The 20,590-nt window shown below is 40.0% G+C and overlaps 1 protein-coding gene across 2 annotated transcripts in view; it reads right to left on the reverse strand.

Moving 5' to 3' along the window:
• The window catches only part of MTMR10 (myotubularin related protein 10), a 35,631-nt gene that overhangs the window by 4,690 nt on the left and 10,351 nt on the right, over window positions 1-20,590 (reverse strand). For both annotated transcript variants that reach the window (XM_074549479.1, XM_074549480.1), the window contains 13 exons: window positions 17,151-17,287; window positions 15,992-16,064; window positions 14,792-14,934; window positions 8,351-8,441; window positions 5,804-5,978; window positions 5,359-5,446; window positions 5,113-5,201; window positions 3,986-4,116; window positions 3,792-3,861; window positions 3,535-3,605; window positions 2,518-2,687; window positions 1,107-1,277; window positions 122-304 (listed from right to left, as the gene is read on the reverse strand). In XM_074549479.1, coding sequence (XP_074405580.1) covers window positions 122-304; window positions 1,107-1,277; window positions 2,518-2,687; window positions 3,535-3,605; window positions 3,792-3,861; window positions 3,986-4,116; window positions 5,113-5,201; window positions 5,359-5,446; window positions 5,804-5,978; window positions 8,351-8,441; window positions 14,792-14,934; window positions 15,992-16,064; window positions 17,151-17,287 — 1,592 coding nt within the window. The remainder of the gene's footprint in view (window positions 1-121; window positions 305-1,106; window positions 1,278-2,517; window positions 2,688-3,534; window positions 3,606-3,791; window positions 3,862-3,985; window positions 4,117-5,112; window positions 5,202-5,358; window positions 5,447-5,803; window positions 5,979-8,350; window positions 8,442-14,791; window positions 14,935-15,991; window positions 16,065-17,150; window positions 17,288-20,590) is intronic.

Here is a 20,590-nt window from a genome sequence, read left to right on the forward strand (position 1 = left end):
ATAATTTCTTTAGGCTGGGAAGCCAAGACAAAGAAGGCTCCTACTGCTAATCCAGGGGCACCTGCAGCCTCCCCAGCACGAGCCCTGAGTGTGGGCAGAGCCCCCGCGAGCCCCCAGGTACCTTGGAGCGCTTGAAGGTGCGCAGGGCCCCGTTGTGCACGCCGGGCGCGCTCTTGCCCACGTACAGCGGGTTGTGGAACAGCAGCCGGTCCCGGCTCGTGAACTGCAGAGACCAGTCCCAAACACACGGAAACCTGAGGCCTTTCTCATCACCCAGCTGAATGTTTTTGCTTATAGCAAATTCCTGCAAGAAGTTAACATTCAGGCAGATTAAAATCACAGAAAATGGGCTTCTCATGAATCTTAAAACCAGCGTGTAACTATGGGGCAAAGAGGAGCAGGGTAGCACAACAGAGCAGCAAGACAGCTGAAGAAAACAGCTGCTCTGCATTTGTGCAGTTACTTCTCAATTCCATTAAATTGGTTATTGGCATACTCTTAACCCCCAAACTGGCAATTTGAGAATTCACCAACAGTCCCTCAATGCTCTACTTCTTTGTAAAGTTGCTACCTATAACTTTAAAGGCAAAATATTTAATGAAAAAGTAAGTTTCATTTTTATCAGCCATCAGATGTTTTCTACACACAGTTCTGACAAGCTCTTTTTCAAAAACAAATTTAAGTGTTCAGTATTCTAAATGCCTCCGTTGTGCATTACTACTGGAACTTTATGCAGCATCTCCAACCTTTTCAACTATTTAAACAATTATGTCAAGAGATTTCAAAGTTTGCCTGAAGCATGAAATTCTATTTATTGCCTGTCATTCTACTTTCTGAGTTCCAGATACAGATTTGCTTCCTAGAGGAGTACAAATAGCAATGTAGAGTACCAACATTTTCCTAGGAAAAAAACTAGAAATAAATTCAATAGACTTTCTTCTTGAATAGTTAGTCAGTGTCTCTGCACAGATCACCTGAATGTCATTATGATGGAATTCACCTGGGGCCCTGAGTGTTTATCCCCAGACAGAGTGTGACAATTGGAGGGCACACAGGAAGCGTTGATGGGGATGCTGTTATTCCCAGGGGCAGCCCCTCCTACTCACAGTGCTCTCCTTGACTCGCTGGTGGGGGCAGTTGAAGAGGAAGGTGCCGAACAAGGAGATGCGGGCGCTGTCGTGCAGGACGGTCAGGTACACCTCAGAGAACTCAAAGGCTGCTGGGTACTGCTCCAGCAGCTGCCAAACGCAGTCAAGGAACATCAAGAACAAAGGAGACTGGGAAAAGAAACAAGGAACAATCAGATTTAACATAAGCTTTTCTCATATCAAACCCATTTCTTTGCAGTTTTGGTATTTGGCTGTACCATTGGCACATTATTCAACCATAGGGTAAACTATCTGGAGTCTTGCATTTTTCATGATCCTATGCCATTGTTACACTCTGTATTCCTGTTTAGCCACATCTTTTTCAGTACTCCCTTTGCACAGCTTTACTTTCTGTGTAAAAACTTCTTTCCTGGGCTCCCCTCATACACAAGGATTTGTGCAGCTGCAAAAATCCTTTCTGCCATCTATATGTCCCTCATCATTTCCAAATTAGTGCTTGTATGAGCCTTCCTTGCCCCTTGGCCTTGGTTTTACAATGGATTTTCTTCCTTGATTGAAATGACTGGAGAGCTTATGATTCAGCCATGCTAATTTCTCACCACATTTTTTATGTCTTTTCCATAGCAGCCCATGAATTGCAAAAGTATAAACTATCATTTATGTAAAGCTTTAGAAATATCTTCCCCTTCCCATTTTCACTTTTCAGTATATCCTTTCCTAGGGCCAAAATAGCTGCTTTTCATTATTTCCCTCTTGGCATCTCATTTCTTTATCCTTTCATGCATTTTCTCTGCTTGGTGCTCAGTGCCCTCAGTTTATCTGTGGGTTCCACGCTCTGGGGATGTTCCTGTTGTGTGACTCTGGCCACTGTCCCTGCAAAAGGTTCCTAACCTGGGTCCTCCCTGCTTCCAGCTGCAGTCAGCAGCCCCTCTTTGCCATGAAGAGGCCAAACAGGAGCTGGCAGTGCTGGGGAGCTGTGGGCTTCTCCAGCAGCTGCCAGCACTGCTGAGTGATAACAGCACAGGGACGGACACAGGGATTGGTAACACACACAGCAAAACCACCCCCCCAACCCCACCCCTCCTTTGGTTTCAGTTTGAAACGTGACTGTGCTAATGTTTGTAGCAGTGAGATGCTTTCATGTGCAACCCTGAAGCAACATAATAACCCACAGGACTGCACCTGGTATTGCACTGATTCTCACATGGCTACAGAGGGTAAAGAAAAAGTATCTCTACCCCGGAAAAATAGTTACTTCCTCTGATACTATATAATGAGATTTATAATATTAAAACATGTATTTACTTTTAGATTTCTGTATAAATACATGCTCAGGATGATACCAAGCAGATAACTGTGATCTTGATACTGTGATTTGCAGATACATGCAAATACAATTCATTTTTACCTCTTTGTCAGATCTCTTTAAGTGGTTACACCTATCTAAAAACTGATATCCTGCCATGACCCATTCCTTCTGTATTAGGCTTTGAAATCCAACAATGGTTCGAAAATAGGGATCCAGCATGACTTGAATGAGAGAAGCAGCAAGACAGCTCAGGTCCCGTCCCTCTTCCTCTGTGAGTGACACACAGAAAGTACAGAATACATAAGGAAAATGCACATGTACAGAATTAGATTTCAAAGAGCAAAAACGTGCAACTAGGCTCGTGCTTTTATTAGAATTTCCTTTAAAATATACTTTTATTTGTTTTAATTGTTCTCATAATTTTTAAAAATACCAAACTAGAAGAAAAATCACACTTTTTTAATTAAACTGAGACTCATACAAAGTGTTCCTACAGTACCCAGCACAGCAATGCATTCATCAAGAACAAAATACCCATTCAACTGCCAAGTACTTAAATCAAGGTGTGCTGAGGAACTCCTAGAAATTTTCAACATTTTTCCACCTTGAAGCAATTTTTGGAAGGTCATTACATGGGGAGAGTGGGATATACCAGCTGAACAGGTCTTATAAAAACTACAGAATTACAGAATTACAAGTATGAGCAAGTTTTTCAGTGTCCTTTCCTCTGAAATATCTGTTTGCACAGACACAAGGAGTAGGCACTGAGTGAAATGCTTTTGTCTGTAGAACCTCTGAATTAAACTGATATTGCTTCTGCAGGGACTATTAGCCCAATTAACACAGTACAAAGGTTCACACTAAAGTTTTGGTTCTACCATCATTATCAGAACAAAACCCACAAAGACTCAAAGCAAAATATTCCTTTGATGCTAAGGACTATACTACAGTTCAGATACACAACAAAATTATTTTCCCTTCTAGCTCCCCAAATGCTTGAGATATTCAGAATCCATGGGGTTTATGTACAAAGATTACAGCTGATTTTATCTAAATCTGTTTATCTACATTATCACAGTAATGCAAATAATTACAGCATGCTTTGTGTTATATTACCTTGTAGAACTACAGAAACGTGCTTACACTCCATCATATAGACAAGCTCAGCAGAATGCTTAAGAAAGGCTCTGGAAAGGAAAAGAAAGTGATTTAAGAGTTAACAGAAATTCACACTTTACAATAAAAAGATTTGGGTTATCTGCATTTATCTAACTTATATTAAAACAAAGAATCCTTCAAATGATGCACTGCTCATTTACAGTGCTGAGAGCTCTGCACATTCCACTGAACATTATTACACTACTGGTACCAACCTGATGTACTCCAACCAGCGAGTGTTCTCCAGTGAGGACAGCCACTTCTCCTCGGTGTCATCAAAAGGGTCTGCAACAGGGACAGTAATTACATGGCAGAACAGCTTCCAGTGACAGTCCCTGTCAGCCAGGCTGATCAGAATTCACTGCATGCCAGGAAAACAACCCCATAAGAGAAGGAAAGCCCAGCATACCATTGACACAGAGCTGTTTGAGTTTGTTGTATGCAGCCTGGATTTCCTGGATGTTGGGGAGACACTTGTCCAGGTCAGATTTGTAAACGTCACTTCTCAGGGGATGGCTTCGAGTTATGGCATTACAAATCCTGCAGGAGAAGAATCAGCAGGTTTGTTGTTGGGGAGGAAAGAAACAGTCTTTCAAGAAGCCTGCCACTGTCTAACTGCAAACAATTAAACCCACATAAAACATGCACCTCATTCTGAAAAATAGTTTACTGGTTCATATTCAGGTGATACATTGCTCCTGCCATAAAGCTACTGACTCAAACATTTTCGGTGTCTGCTAATTACTGAACATAAAAAATGGAAATGTTTTAATGGATCATTAAAAATCACATTTGAGAAATGAAATCTGATGCTGACTGACAGTTAAATAACTCTATTCAGTTTTTAGTTTTCCATCATTTTTAGTAAGACTTACCTATGCTAAATGCAGAGAACATATGTAAAGTTTATGAAGTCAGGAAATCTGACAGGGTTTCAATTAAAACTCAGAGCTCCAGCCTAACACACAATGCAGATGTTTTGCTACTACAAAAAGTCACACTACAAATTAAACCAAAGAACAAAAACAACTAAGTTTATAAACTACCTACACCAGGCACTAAATGCCTTCAGTCTTTCATTAAGGACAGCACATGACAAATATTTCACAGAAATACCATGTGCATTATGATACTAAGTCTTGAATTGTATTGCACAATTGAATTGTATTTCCCAATGCCACAAATGAAGGGTTTTTTTTACTGTCTTGCTGAAGGAGGTAAGAAAATCTCCACCAATGTAAGCTGTATTATAGTAAATCTGATCCTTTTATCAATAAATTCTGTCATGTGAATGGTTATCCCCCTAAAAAATAAACATACCTTAAAACCTGTAAAGTTACTCAGAATTTGAAACTGGAATGGCCTTGAATAAAAATGGTGCCAGAACCAGATCCAGAGAACAGTCTCTCCAAAGTTCCCACACTACAACACTGCAGTGTCACCCAGGGCCACCTCCACTGCCCCCCAGTGCTGTCACAGTCACCACTGGTGTTATCCCAGCCCTCTGACTGAAGAGTGACACAACAAATCACTTGCCTCTGATCAATTCTTCTCTGCTGCAATACATCTTTAATGTTGGCCATCCTCACAAGGGCACTCCCGTTGGGGTGATTCCAGGACCATAACTAACATGGGGAAGAAACACAAGGAACAACAAAATCGTGCAGGTTAGAGCTATTCTGTACAATTATTTCTTTGATGCAATGTTAACTGGCATGCAGAGCCCCAAGCTGAACACTGTGCAATGAGCCTGAGCAGTACCAGAACAAAGAGGACACTTACAGGCATTCTTCTCCCAATGAAGGAGTAGGAGTACAGCTTCAGGTCTTGATCTGCTAAGGAAGATGGAACCACAAAATATTCTGGAAGGCTTGTGGAAGAAAACATGATAAAAGAAGGTTACTTTTCTCTGTGTTTTTTACCATCTTCCCTCTTGCTGCAGTGCTGTGTTACCAGCTCAGTGAGGCTGTCCCAGAGCAGCCCCTGGGCATGGCTGCCACTGTCCCACATGGAAGTGCAGAAGCACCAAAGCCATGGAGGCCAAAACATGACATTTCCTTTAGGGACATGACATTCCCTTCAGGGACAAGACTTGCAGCACCTTTTGCCTGGGGGCCTCTCCAGAGAGCAGCACAATTAGGAGTGCACAGCTGCTGCAACAGAGGCTGTGGGGCACACAGGACAAGACAGCCCAGTTCCCTCCTGCTGGTGTCCCAGGAGAACTTACCAAGTGGAGATCATATAACCTTCATTGACTGAGCACACTCTCCACTCAGAGGCACCTGTCCTTTTGATTTCTCTATCCCAATCCGAGTAAGTTTCAAACAAAGGAGTCTGCTGACCGCTGGCACTGCTGATGCCACCGCCACCTCCTCCTGGGTCTATGCCATTCACCTTCTTTGCTAGGAAAAGGAAAGTCATCAATGCCCATTAAAAACAATAAATAAAAATCAAACTCCTCACCTTCCTAATTACAAAGATAAGCCATTAGCAACAGGACTAGTATTATCTATATTACCTAATGCTGTATTACAAGAAAGCAGTGATTTAATGGCAGCTGGATGATACATGAAGATGTCAATGTATTTTTCCCTGCAATTTCATTAGAAAAGCAACATAAAATTGGCCTGCTGTGCTGCTTGATAGAAGCCAAGGCATACTAATACTCAGGAACAAATGTTATCTCCAGTCACAGGTTTTCCTTCTTTAATATGCCAAAGTTGCAACATTTTAAAACATTAACCCTTTATAGGCTATAGCTATTAATGAATAGCTACCATGTCAATAAAGCAAAATGAAACTTATATAACTGCAGCATCTTTAAATGACTGCTGTATTAACAGCAAATAAAAGAAATTGAAGGCCATGTTAAAATACTGAGGTTTCTGTATAGATTTATATCTACACAAAAAGATGGCCTCTCAATTTGTGTTTAGGGACCAGGAGCTAAGAAAGGCTGTTACTATACAGAAGCATCTCCTTTGCTGGTCATTCTTTAGATGCCAAGGGGACAGTCAGCTGTGTCAAAAAGAAATTATATTTTGTTTCTTGACACTTGAAGTACATTTTTAGATGGAAGTGGAATAAACTGAAATTCAGCCCTATTACCTCCCCCATGAAAGCTCTGAGCCTTAGCAAGAGCCTGCCCAAAGAAAGCAGAACAGTGTCACAGCTCTGCTGACATCCCATAACCTGTGTGGTTTCTGCTTTCTGTATCTATCAACTTCATTCTTGCACTGGCACTTTGACTACTAAGGATTTTCAGAAAAAACAGGACTAAAATCAGACTGAAGTAATTCTTCAAAGATGGTAAACAGAGAAATATGAAAATTACCAAAAAAAAGGTCAATTTTTCTGTTTAATGGCAGGATATATAACTATCAAATATAGCCTGGGAAGAAAACAATGTACACATACACAAGAACAATGCAGGCTTTTTATGTTCCCCAGGAAGCACAAAGACAGCATTTCACCTTTTACTTTGCAGGGAGTAGCAGGGAGAGAGAGTCATTAAACAGCACTGGAATTGCAAGAGCAAAGCCAGATATCTATGGGACAAACACCAGGGTTCACAACAACAAGAACACCCCAAAACAACCCAAAAGAATTTCACATTCTCTTGGGAACTGCAGCATGGCAGAACAACTCTCCTTTGCCATTCTGCTCTGCTGCTCCAGAGGAACATTTTTACCCACCTTATGTAATTCTTCCACTAGGTATTTTTCCATATAGTAAATGGTATTTTAAAGAGAGAGTAAAGGCAACTTTGTGACAGCCTAACATTTTATTGCAATTTTATCTGCAAATTGGCTTCCTCCCTATACTTTATAACAGGAAAATACATGGACCTTAATAATTGCCCAAGCTTTATGAGGTAAGAAATTCCATGTGTAATTGTGTGTGCAACATAATAATCACATGCACACTTATTCTTGTGCATGCACAGGGCAGTCAGAGAGGCAAAACCATGGATGAGAACCATGCGCTGTTTTGCAAATTTGAAGGCCTGATCTCGTAATTCCACAAGGTTGATGTTTTGTAACAGGCAGATGAGTGGTTTCTAGTGGCAGCTGCTGAGTTCAGATGTCACAGCAAAGCTCTGCAGCAGCACGCTCTGTGGGAGCCTTGTCACCCTACAACGCTGGCTCTCAGCTGTGTCTGGGCTGGGGAACACTCGGCAGTGACCGCACAGCATTACGCTCAAAATCAAGTTCCAAAGGCATCTTTGCAGGCTTACCTAACTGACAAGGTTCACTTGGAGATTGGCCTTGAGCAGAGAGGGTGTGCTCCAGCTCAGCAGGGGTGGTGGAGGTTTTGAGTGGTAAGAACTGCCTAGTAAGCCTCTAGGAAAGAAGGTATGGAGTCCCAAGTTGCACAAATCCTCCTGCAATACCACCAGAAGAGAAACTTATTCCCAAAAGAAGGGCAGGTGAGCAAGCCTGCCTGATGGGACATTCACTGGGTACCCAGAGTACCAACAGAGACATACAACAGGAGGATGGAAGCGTGAACTGAGAAACAGGAGTATTCATGCTGCCACAGTTTGGCTTTGTTTCAGACAGGAAAGACATTGCTTTGGATTTTGGTCATTAATGTCTATCCCAATGAATGGCTTATAACCACAAGTAAGAGGCTGGGTGCAGAACAAGCTGATTTTGTTACCCTTGGAGAACGCCTCAAATGCTTTTTGCCTCTGCTTCTGGACAGAAGTCTTACTAAAAATACATATTACAAAACAGGAAAAAAAGCACAATCCAAGTACTTTCATCCTTACCTGGATTATGATATATTTCCCCGACATACTCAAACGCAAAGAGAAGCTGAAGATCCGTGGGCTGAGAATAATGAGCTATTGCAAGGCACACCTAGGAAAGAGACATTTATTATTGTTATTTATATTTTTATATGTGTTATTTATATTTATATAGACAAAAAAATTATTGCCCTTAATGGCAACAGTGTCAAATAGGCAGAGCTGTGAAAAAGCCAAAAATCAGTCTTTTGATATTTTCTTTAATGAAAAGAGTACTTAATCAATCCAGCAGAAGAACCTAAGAGTGTGCAGGGTCAGTTCAAAAAGTCCAACCTAGCACTGCTCTGACAGCAGCCAGCAATCAGTGCTTAGGGAAGAGGGGAAAAACACAGCAACAACATAATGGAATTTTACCAGGACAGTTTTGGACAATTAACAGTTCAGGCATGTCCTGAACTAAAATCTGGTATCAGTATTTAACAGCATTTGACAGATATTTGGGCTACACAGTTGCCAGTTAGGCTAGGAAGTTTTTCATGTGCGCTTCCTTTTAAGAACACCTTCTTGGTTCTTTCCCTAAGATTATTAAAATTAAGAATACAGCACATGATTTAGGATTAGATCCTAGACTTAAAATTTCATCAAGCATTTTTAGTCTCTGTCTTTCTGAATGTAGATATTCACTAATAAATACAAAAGATTTGACAAAAACCCTCGTTTTTTTCCTTTTATCTTCCCTTCAACTTTTCCCAACTTTTCATATTTAGAAACGTATTTACAAAATTTATTCAGAGTTTTGCAGTTTTGAACATTATTTTTGAAAAAAAATCCTGTGCATCCAAGAAACTGTTTTCTTTTTGTGAAGGAAAGTGTCCTTATTGTGATAGGAATAACAGAAAGATTTGCACCATAGAACTGAAGGAGTACCAGTGCTGGCAGCTTGAGAGCTCAGTTATGCTGAGATCTGCATGGAGAAAGCTGCTGTATTTTTATTGTTTGTAGGCAACATCCCTGGTGTTATGGAACCTTTACTGTATTTTCATATACTTTGACTTTTGATGGGGACAGTCCTCATTATTTATAAAACCAGTAAGGACAATAGACTAACTTGAGCTGAAAATGTTGTTTCACAAACACTCAACAAAAAAATTCCGGTTGAGTGTTAGAACAAGAGATTCTTTAACTGTTCTCCCCACACCTTGTGTTCTACAATGAAACTGCAAAGGAAAACAGAGGACAGAACATTCCGGGGTGACAGCCCCCCAAAAAACCCAAGCAGTACCAGTGTCCCTGGAGAACAGCATAGCAGACTTTCCTAATGAACAGTTACAAGCAGGATTTGATAAAATGTTTAATGACATAACTGGAAGCCACACACATTTTACCTAAACTTGTTATTTCAGTGTATGAATTGAAGCAGAAGAAGCCAGCTACTCAACAATATTTGGCCACTTCTAACAGATTACTTTTGGCTATCATCAACAATGAATAGAATGGAAATTTGTGTATATGCACATTTTGACTTCCATTTTTCTATGTAGCTTTTCACTACAGTAACTGATTCTAGCAGAGCTACTCCTCACCTTCATTTATGGAGTGAAAGTTGAAAGCCTTTTACTATGCTAATCTACTCTCAAGGCTTCAGGACAAACTGCAGGAAAAAATTCCATTGTGCTGCCAAATAACACAACAGGAATACAGTAAAACCTATTTTTAAATAGGCAGCAGCTGAAATCTCTGTCATTTGCTTGCCACATTTGAAAAAGGGAGTATGTGTGTGCTGTGAGAAGAGGGATAAAATGGTGGGGTGAAGATAGTAACCATCCAGAGCCAAAAAAAACTATGAAACCATATTTGTGCTTTTAAATAAAGCAGGAGCTGGAAAATGCTCTGGGTGTTCCATGGAATAGATGTAACTCACACCATGTATTGCATGGGTGAAACAGTCCACCCACAGGTTCAGGACATCTATTTCTCTTATTTTAAAAAGTGATAGATTTTTCCTGCTACTGTCTCTGTTTTTGTATTTTAGAAAAATTCCACTCCCAGATACACTAAGCAAGTACCAAAGACATACTAATTTTCTGTTTATTCCTCACTAAATCCCTATAATAGCTTTATTGTCTCAGAGATTCAGAAGACAAGCACATTCCACAGATCTCAGCAGATTATGGCCATAAGTAGAACGCTCTAAATTGGAAGACCAGCATGTTTTACAGGAAGCGTTCTCATATCAAACTCAAAAATGTTTGGTATTCTTGCCAATTTACAATTGTGTAAAGCTGAAGATATTTAGGCTCAGACAAATAACAAGAGAATAGGCTGCTTGTTGGAAAGTTCATTTATTAAAAGCAGTAAACACAATGGCTGTAGTTATTTCACAGTACAAAAGCTATTTCCCTATGTCAGTGTCCCCTGTTCAACCCCTATCTGAGGAAAATAAATGATACTTTCAGGGCACACCCTCCTCTTCAACAGGAATTTTACCAAGGGCAAGAGCTTTAAAGTATTGCTAATGCTCTTGCAGAAGAGTTGTGAACAACATTTCAGATGTGCTAAATTAGCACAGCCCTAGATTTTCCCTCCTTCCTTAAGCCTTCCCTCCTTCCTGGCTTATGAACACTCTGTAAAAATACTGTGTTCCATTGCTACTGCAATTCCTGTCCCAAGCAGGCACCTGTGGTAGAAAGTCAGACAGGCAGGACTACATCAAGTCCCACAAACAGGTTTTGTTCATTTTCCTAGGCTGCAAAACCTATTGGGAAAATAAGTATTCAGCATTAGGAGAATTTAATTAATTTGTATTTTTTAAAATATCTTTAACCTTTACACAGGGAAGTTATGGTTGTGCCATCCCTGAAGTGTTCAAGACCAGGACAGGGCTTTCAAAAACCTGGTGTAGTGGAAGGTGTCTCTGCCCATGGCAGGGGGAGGAATGAGATGAGTTTAAGGGACCTTCCATGCCAAACCATTCTGATTCTGCAAGTTTACTTCTAAAAAAAGTTTTCTTCATCCCCTCCAAAGACAGTCTCTTATGCATTCCCAGTGCCTTGAAACAGCACCAATTTTGTGATCTGTATAAACAATTAGAACAAGGTAATAGAGTTGGGGGAGGCAGGAGGAACACATTAGAAAGGGTCAGGACCATGTGTCCAAAACTCTTATGAGTTTCATATTATTGTTCATAACAATTAGGGAAAAAATGTTCCCCTCGATCCCAAGTGTTATGACGTAGGAAAGGCTACTTTTGATTGCACAGGAAACAAGATTTGAGATTAAAATTTTCCTCCTGTTTTGATTGAGCATGTGATTCTGAAACAACTCTCATACTCATTCAAAAAAGCTTCCTGGAGTAAAGAACTGAGAGAGTTCTAGAAGAGAAAGGGATGAGAAAATGGAGACATACTCATGGAGGCACAGGGTGTGTGCCATCCTGGGGCACTGCCAGGATCCTTATGCACAGTGAGGCATCACCTAACAGTCAGAAGATCTACACCCTCACCTTTTCATACATTTCATTTTCTCAGTCTAATGTCCAATACTGCAGTGGCTAAAAACTAGCAGGAGTTTTCAGTTTGACCGCTTGCTGTCATTTTTGGAACAAAATAATTCCTCTAAGGAATGTGAAATGCTTCTTTTTTTTGCACTGCCTAACTTAAGACTTCCCCAACTTGCTTACCCTTGCTTCCCCATCCTCCACTTCCTCCCACACCCATCTGGCTTTCCTTCCTTTGGAGACTCTATCGCTTTATTTTAGAGACAAAACAAAATTAAACTGCTAAACAGTGGTGAGCGCAAATTTCCATTCCTTCTATTTTCCCTTAATGCTTGTTTCCCAAATACCCACTAATAAAAATGAGGAAGAAAATATTTACCTGACTGACTAATGCTGAGACAGTATTTTATTAGCATGTACTGGTTGCAATAAGTGCTGAGGCTATTTTTCTAACAGAACTGATTTTTAAGCTTCTCTATAATAATTTACCTGAAAATAAATGAATGTGTTCTCACAATGGTTCTGCTTAAAGGCAAAGAAAAAGGCCTCTGAAAGTTCTGCCAACATTACCCATGTGTCTATGTGTAGTCAAGTCTGTCAGTTTGCCCACATCAGATGCCTGCTTCCAAACTTGGATCCTTCTTTTCACAGCATCCAAAGAGATCCTTGGAAAGAGGATCTTTCTGAGATCCTCAAAGAGATACTTGGAATAATCTCTATTCTAGTAAGGCAGCTTAATTAGTTATTCTCCCTTATGCCCTGTTCAGCAAACAGAGACACTTCCTTAGGAACAGATTACACTCTCTTTGCCAACACCAATTTATGTCACTGGATGCTGCTGAGTATTTCCAGTACGTGCAAGGAACTACGCTTCAAACAAATTCCTTAACTGCACAAAGTCAGCATCTGTTGTCCTTCTAACTACTCCATATATTTAAAGCTCATTTTGAAATATGAATTGCCACGCAGGACCCCCCATCCAGAACCCCAATTCCATGGTCAGCCCTCTCCTATGGCCCTCTCCCAGTCAGACAGCAATGCACCCTCAGCCCAGGAGCAGGCTTCCCCTCACATCAGAGCTCAGGTACACTCTAAGTCTTGGTCTTTCCTACAAAAGTTAGGCACACACAGTTATTTCCAACTAGACAGCTACCAAAATTTTCTTGTGCAAACAATTGGATGTAAATATAGATTAAAGGGGCCCTTCAGATATTTAAGAAGGCCTGATCACTGTCTTCTGTTTTTAAACACCAGGACAACCTTACTAATATGTACTACCTGAAGGGCAGAAACAGAAACCAGATAAAATCTTTCCATACTGTGGTGCCAGCATGCCATCTAAATGTCAGAAAACAAAACAACTCCATTCAATATGCTGTGTAAGATCACTCCAGATGTGTTCACCAGCATCCCAAAATAATTTAAGCAAAATCCTGATACGGGAAAACTGATCTAAGGATCTCATGGTTCTATAAATTTATATTTTAATGCTATTATGGAAACATTCGATTAGATTAGCTGAACCTGATCTCCCTTCAGTAGAAATGCTTGTGTACTACACCCACACAAAGCTGCAGTAACCTACCTGATGCACCGAAACTGCAACAGTAACCACACAGCTGATACTTGTACCAGTTTTCTTCCTCTCCACCGAGCACATTCTGCTATTTGACAATGGCAGTTGTTACTTTTGGTCACCACCAGCACAAGCTTTATAACCACACAGGCTCTGGCTCTCTAGACCTAGCTGTTCTTATCAGAAGAAACCACCTAAGACCATGTAATTATAAATGCCTAATGTAAAGGCCTTCATAAAGTGGTTTCACTGTTCGCTCTTGCATAAGAAAAAGCAGCACAAAGAATGTTAATGAGATGCTGAGTTTGTTCTCTCCTCCAGGCTAATCACTCTCCTTTGCTGTGACAGCCAATTAGAAACAGTTGCTGTAAAGGTGTTGCAGGAGACGGCTGCTCCCGGGGGATTTTGGAGAAGCCGTGCAAGGGAATGACTGCGGAAAGATGCCAAACGTGGAAGGCTCCAACCAGCACAGGCAGCAGGGCAGCCAGAACAGGGGCAAGGCCAGAGCAGGGTGGTTCATGACGGGCTCCTGCCTGCACACCTCGGGGAGAAGGGAGGGAGAAGGGGCCGAGCCAGTTCAGCAGCTCTTGGTCAGTAACTGCACACAGACTTATGCCTGGGCAGATGGTCCTTGGGACTCACAGGGCTAAACTCAAACCTGATCCTACTGAGAAGGGGAATTGTTAAGCTCTGAGAGCAAAGTGGGTCACTCCTTACGAAACACAGGCTGTCCGTGCTGCAGTGCCACGGAGGTCAGGGCAGCCGAGCGCAGGGAAGGCACCAGTGGGCAAGGAAGGGAACCCCTAGGAATGGACTGGACTAAGCCCAGTAATTCCTCCGGTCAAGAGGGTACAAGGCTTTGATAACAAAGTGTTGAGAAAGAACCCAGGTTCATGTAAATTGGACAAAATGGTGATTCCAAGAGCTTACTGGAGAACTGCTGTGTGACACCACTAAGGATATCCGTAAGACAGTACATTCAGCCTCTGGGTAAATTAAGCTTATGACTTTCAGAAAATGTATCAGAGCTTGAAACATTTTCCATAAAACTGCAAACATCTGTTGTACAGCTGCAATGCAACATTCTGATTCCAGTCCTTAAAAAGATTTATTTAATAAATTAATAACTTTTAAAAGTACAACAGATATGACAAGAAATACTGGTTTATCTTATATGATACGAAACAGTTAATACACCACATTAAATTTTTGCCCCTAATAGATTTGACTCCAAACGTCTACATACTCTCCTGTAACCAGAATATGAATAATTTGCAATTCTTCCCCCCACTTCTCTATCAAAACATAATAATACAAAATGTTCTTATCAGCACAGCTGTTGCTACATGTAATGACTACAAGGCAGAAACTCATAAAAAGATAACAATACCTTTTTTGCACTTTCAGGACCTGCTTCATCAAACCGAAATCTGACAATACGGAAGTCTTTGCAATAAATTATTAATTCAGTTGGATTAAATTTCAGCTTTTGGTTGGGACCAAGGACCTTCTGCTTCCTCTTGGTGTCATTCACTGCAAAGAAGAGAAACTTATTTGACTGTGTTCTGTAAGGAAACACAAGATTGGCTCAAACAGATACAGTAATGTTGCTGCCAGAAGGTTTTTATTTATTGGCACATTTTGATTCAGGTAGAAAATCTGTTGATTCCTGTTAGCAAAAGCTTATGTTTCACTAAACTTAGGGTAAACCTCATGTTTTAGAAAAGGGGCAACAAATGTGGGCCAGTGCAAGTCAATATAACAGGTCACCAGCACCTCTTTGCTGTAAAAAATAAAGCACTTCTTCATCATGTTCTTCCTCAGAAACACATTAATCTTTTCCCAGTGATCACAACCAACTTTGGGCATTAAAAACTTATAACCATAATTTAGATTACCTACAGTCAGAAGACCAAGTGTTTAATAGCCCATGCCATAAACAAAATGTGAAAACTTATCACTTTTATGAAATTTTACAATTATAAGATTCTTTCTTAAAAAAAACATTCTTAACAAATAGGTTGGGCTATGGAATCCAACAAATAAAAACCTGGTTCTCCACAAGAAGTATTTGGTTTCTTCAGATGAAGATGTCGATTGCCACTTGCAGACTTTTGGAGATCACCAGTTATTAACTTGCAAAGAATTAGAGAGGATTGAAAACTACAGCATTTCTCTTGTCAGAAATCCCATCTATGTCTCACTGTATAAGCTATTTTTGCAATTTAGTGTATTTCACTGGCAGATATTCAATGATTCAATGTAAAAACATTGCTAACAAGATTTTGTACTGCTATAATATGTCTCTCCTACAACACCTGTTGATCCAGTATGGTAGTTACAAATATAAAGTTTATAATATAAAGACCCAATTAAGTCTCCTGCATGGCAGGATATTTAAGATTTAAGGCTCAAGATTTATTCAGCATTTGAGACTTTTATCCTAAATAAACCAAATACTTCAAATCAGGGAAGATTAATGACATAAGACCTCAATTGTCAACAGTTCTGCAGAACCTAACAGGCAGGTAACAGTTTTGTACTGAATAAGAATAAAGCCTGACATTATTCTTAGCTATTTTTGACATACCTGTGACAATCTGCTCAATGCATGTGAGTGGGACATCGTGCTCACCAAGGAGGAGGTTTTTATAATGGAATTTCTGAAACACATGAAGTCACAGCCATTAATTGCAGCTCTGCAGTTTGCAACCAGATATACAGCACAACCTTAAAGAAACTATGATAAAAATCAGGCATGCCTAGGCTTTTCTGACAGGTACTACCCTTGCCTATTCCCAGGTAATTAGAGGTTAGAGACTGCTCAACTGCACACCCAGCAGTTCAGAAACCCCAGTGGAATATGCAAAATAACCTCTCTACTTGCACTGAATTTACTGAATTAGTATCAAAAATTACTCTTAGAAATCCAATACAATTTGAAGTATACATGTATATATATATGGAATATATGAAATCTGTAATTATTATTACTTTTTTAAGTATGGGAAGAAAAAAAATATTAATTCTACTTTCAGGGACAAATTTTAACAACTACTTTGTGCCAAAAATCAACCTTTTGAAGTAGCTGTGGTCAAATTTCCTAACTACAATTGAATAAGCATCCAGCTACTTTCAGAGCTATACATATCTTTAATTAATAAAACATTTCCTTTAAAAGCCCCAAATGGAAGTGCAAACTCTACTAAAAATAACACATAGCTCACTACTTGGATTTCCAGTGTTATATGCTGGGCTGCTCAAAAACTGATCATGGCTTTGAATGTCATGAGCTCTGCTTTGACAAAGCAGAAGAGTTCTCCCCTCCTCTTGTTGCTTCGTCCACAAGGAATTCTCATTTTGTGGTTACTTTGGCCTCCATCAGTAACACCAATAAAACTCCACCACATGGAGATCTGACACTTGTCTAGTCTAAGGGACATTTGCAAACAGCTCCTTCAGGAGGGACACATCTGTGTATAATTCATTCCTGCTTTGTCTTTGTAAAACCACTTCCTGGGGAAGCCTCCATCCAGGGAGGCGAATGGAGCTGGATGTGCTTCTGTACAAACTTCTTGCTCTTGTCCTGATATGAATGGATGGAACAGCAACACACTCAGAACAGGACAGTGGAACCTCATCTGAGGCCTGCTTAGAAGGCATCCATTTCTATCAGATATGAGACAGATTGGCTGTGTGAATAATTCCACTTTCACATTCATGATGTAGCCATGGCAGCAATAACCAACCTGCAGTGGCATTGGGTCATCTGTAATAAAGGAAATCTTGAAGTTGGTGCAAACCAGCTTGCCCCACAGATCATACTGGCTCGTGTCTGTTGCAATGCACTTTCTTACAAAATTTACTTCGTTCACCACAATTTCACCTGAAACAGAAGAAAGGGAGGGGAAAGGAGAAGCCTATATAAATCCTGGAGGTACAAGAATTCCAAGTCTGTAGTACCAAGGAACCCCTAACTCTTTACCAGTTTCGAGTTATCCACCTCTTGTGGGTAAACATGGAATTTATCTAACACCACTCCAGGGAAAAGAGAAAACTACCATTCCAAATTGGACAATATTGTGCAGTAGTTAAAATAAAACAAAACCCAAAACCAACAAAAACAACCAACTTCAAACCAAAACAATTCTCAAATAACAAAAACCAAAAGAAACTCCACAAGAAACCCAACCCACAGTCAAACCCAACAAAACCACACACCACTTCCCTTAGATCTGGAGATCAAGCTCTGCAATTCTCCACTATTAAAAATTTATGTGTTTGAACAACGCTGTCTTTTAAACAAGCATACATTCCTGTACTTCAGGTAGTATTTATTTTAAAAACTTAAATCAGCTGGCTATTGTTAAGTACTTCAGAGAATTTTATGAACTTCCTGAACTCAGAATCATCAGGCCACATCGTATTTTCATTTCTAAAAACATTTTCAGGTGGTGGCAAAAAACAGAACACAAACACATTTCCAACTTTTTACTGTGACTGTCTAATTAAAGAGATATTTCTGGATTTCCTTCATAAAACAGAAGATTCAAATGAAGAAAAATACAAATTATGCTAATTAGTCTGGCATAAGCTATAAAATAAAAAAAGCATATAGGCAAATGAGACTGAGGAGCATTTAAAAAGAAAAAAGTGAATCACTACACAAAATGATACTTTTCAGTTCCACAGCCAAGATTTCTGAAAGCTAAACAGTAACTCTTCCTTCAGCAATTGAACTTAGTAATTCCTTTTATTCCTGTACAGGGCTTTCACTTCTGTCACCAGATCAACCACCTCCTGCTACTGCTGTCTACCATAAATAGTGTGGGAGTACAAGTGTGTTCCAAGAAAAGTGGAATTTCATATTGGCTCTGAGATTCTGCTTAGAAGAAACTAAGCACTAAAGATTGCTGAAGGCCAATTTGCTGTTAATAGGTTTGGCATGTTCAGTCCCAGTTGCCTGAAATGCCATCCCACAGTCATGCTCTGCAAGGAGCAGCAGCTATTGGGGCAGCTGTACTGGCAGCAGTCAGCTCCTGCACGTCCAGGGAGCTGAACCTCAGCCTGGAGTAAATTCAATTCCCCGTTTAGCTCCTGCTGCAGAGCAGCTCTTGCCTCAGGTGATCACCACAGCAGCCAAGTAACCATACCCTGAAATGACTGCCTTCAGTGTCCCAGACACTTGAGAGAAATGCACCTCTTGCTGCCTCCAGGCCCTCCAGCCCCTCAGCTATTTCAGCCAGCGCTCCTACTGGATCTCTGGGCCCTGATACAATCAGGGATCAGCCTGGAAGTCACCAAGAGCAGCAGCAGCATCTCTGCTTTTGGCTCAGCTGTTCAGCTGTGAAAATGTCTTGGCCTAAGTCTGTAGCCTTGAGCTGCCAGAATCATGATCTGTGTTCTGGGACTGTGTGAAAATGTGAGGAGACAAGTTTCATTGACCTGTGTTATCATATACATGAATATTCTAGGCCAGGCAGGAACTGTGAAAATATCTATAAACAGATCTCCTGGAGCTTTAAAGTCTTCCCTCAAACAGTGCTAAAATGTGCTTAAATAAGCTTTTGAATATGAAAATAAAAAATCAGGTTTTGACAGCTTCAGTACAAATAGTTAAAAGCTCATTCAAGTCCGTAGCAGCTGAAAACAATGTGTAATAATGGGGTACATGAGAATGACAAGCCCGAATTCTGTTAAACATTGTAATGAAAATGTTTCAATACATGTCTGGCCTGAAACTTCTTAATGCCCAACATTTCTTCAAATAATGTATTTACTTAAATAACTGCAAAAGCCCAGACCATTTATTGAAGCAATTTCTCCTCAGTGTTGGTAATTAAGTCTTCAACTATTCAACATGAAGTTCTAAGTCACCTCCTGTGTGTGAAGATCAACAACCTCCACATAAACTGAGTGATAAGTAATTTCTATTCCTCTCTCTCTACATATTGACAATGTATCACTGCATTTCTAATTAAAAAATATGGAGAGCTAAATACACCATGAAATAAAATGCAACTTCATAGCTTTTTTTGGTAACATTCACTTATCTGTTACTAAGTATATTTTTTACTATCACACAGGAGACACTTCTAAAAGCAAATTACTATTATCAAACTATTTCAGTACTTCATTATTTTGACGTAACCAAACAGAAAAGAAATGAAAAATATTCACATATCTTCAATTTGAATTTACCACAGTTTATAACATGCCTGCTACATCATTCTCTTTCCAAAGCCAGTCCTTTTTACTTCCCTCCTTCATTCCTCATAATTGTGTGGCTACACTGCCACATGTTAATTCTAATCCTATTTTAGTGCAACTGCATTCAGTTTCATTTCATCCAACACAAACACATTCTGGATTTTCTGGCCTAGCTTATCTTCTGCTCTCAGGTTTGTAGCCCTAACCCAGAACTGTCCATTTTGAACCTAAGGATTAAGGTATGGCAGGACAGAGACTGTGTGCATTCCAACTTCAGCCGAAGAATGAGAAAGTTTGCAAATTTAATAGAGGAGGTTTCCAAACACCTCTAGAAGTTGGTTTTTTTTTTGGTTTTTTTTTTTCCAAGATGCAGGTTGGAATTTTATGGGATCCATCTTTTGTCCCTCGTTTGGACATCTATAACGAGCAATATATATATGTGTGTACATATACATATATATATAGAGAGAGAGAGTGAACTTTTCAAAATGAAAATGTAGGGAAGTAGATAAACAACACGAGTAGTAAGGGCAGGACTTGCACAACAAACCCTTCTTGTGTTTGTAGTTGAGTAGGTGATTTCTCCTACCCAAGACAACAACAGAGCTATTCAGAGATATTACACTGCACATTTCTACAATGGAGCTGCTGCTTTTTTCCAGTAAACAGTCACAAGCTGTTCCAGACACGGAACAGCAGTCAACACTTCCATCTGACTCCAAGAGTCAAAGAATGATCTCAGGAGACGAGAGCAGTTTGTTTAAACTTTGACAGGAAACCAGAAGAGAAATTACAGGTTGCCACCCTTACAGAGAAAGCCTAATCATGTTTAATAAAAATATTTCTACATTGAATACACAAATCACAAAAATAACAGGAGATACTGAAGGATCTATCTAGATAATACACTCTCCACCTAACACAGCCTCAAAAACTGTTAAACTTCCGAAAAATTCTGCTAAATCTCCCAAAAGCACAT

The sequence above is a fragment of the Zonotrichia albicollis genome, chromosome 11, assembly GCF_047830755.1.
Source record: "Zonotrichia albicollis isolate bZonAlb1 chromosome 11, bZonAlb1.hap1, whole genome shotgun sequence".
In the NCBI taxonomy this organism is placed as follows: Eukaryota; Metazoa; Chordata; class Aves; order Passeriformes; family Passerellidae; genus Zonotrichia; species Zonotrichia albicollis.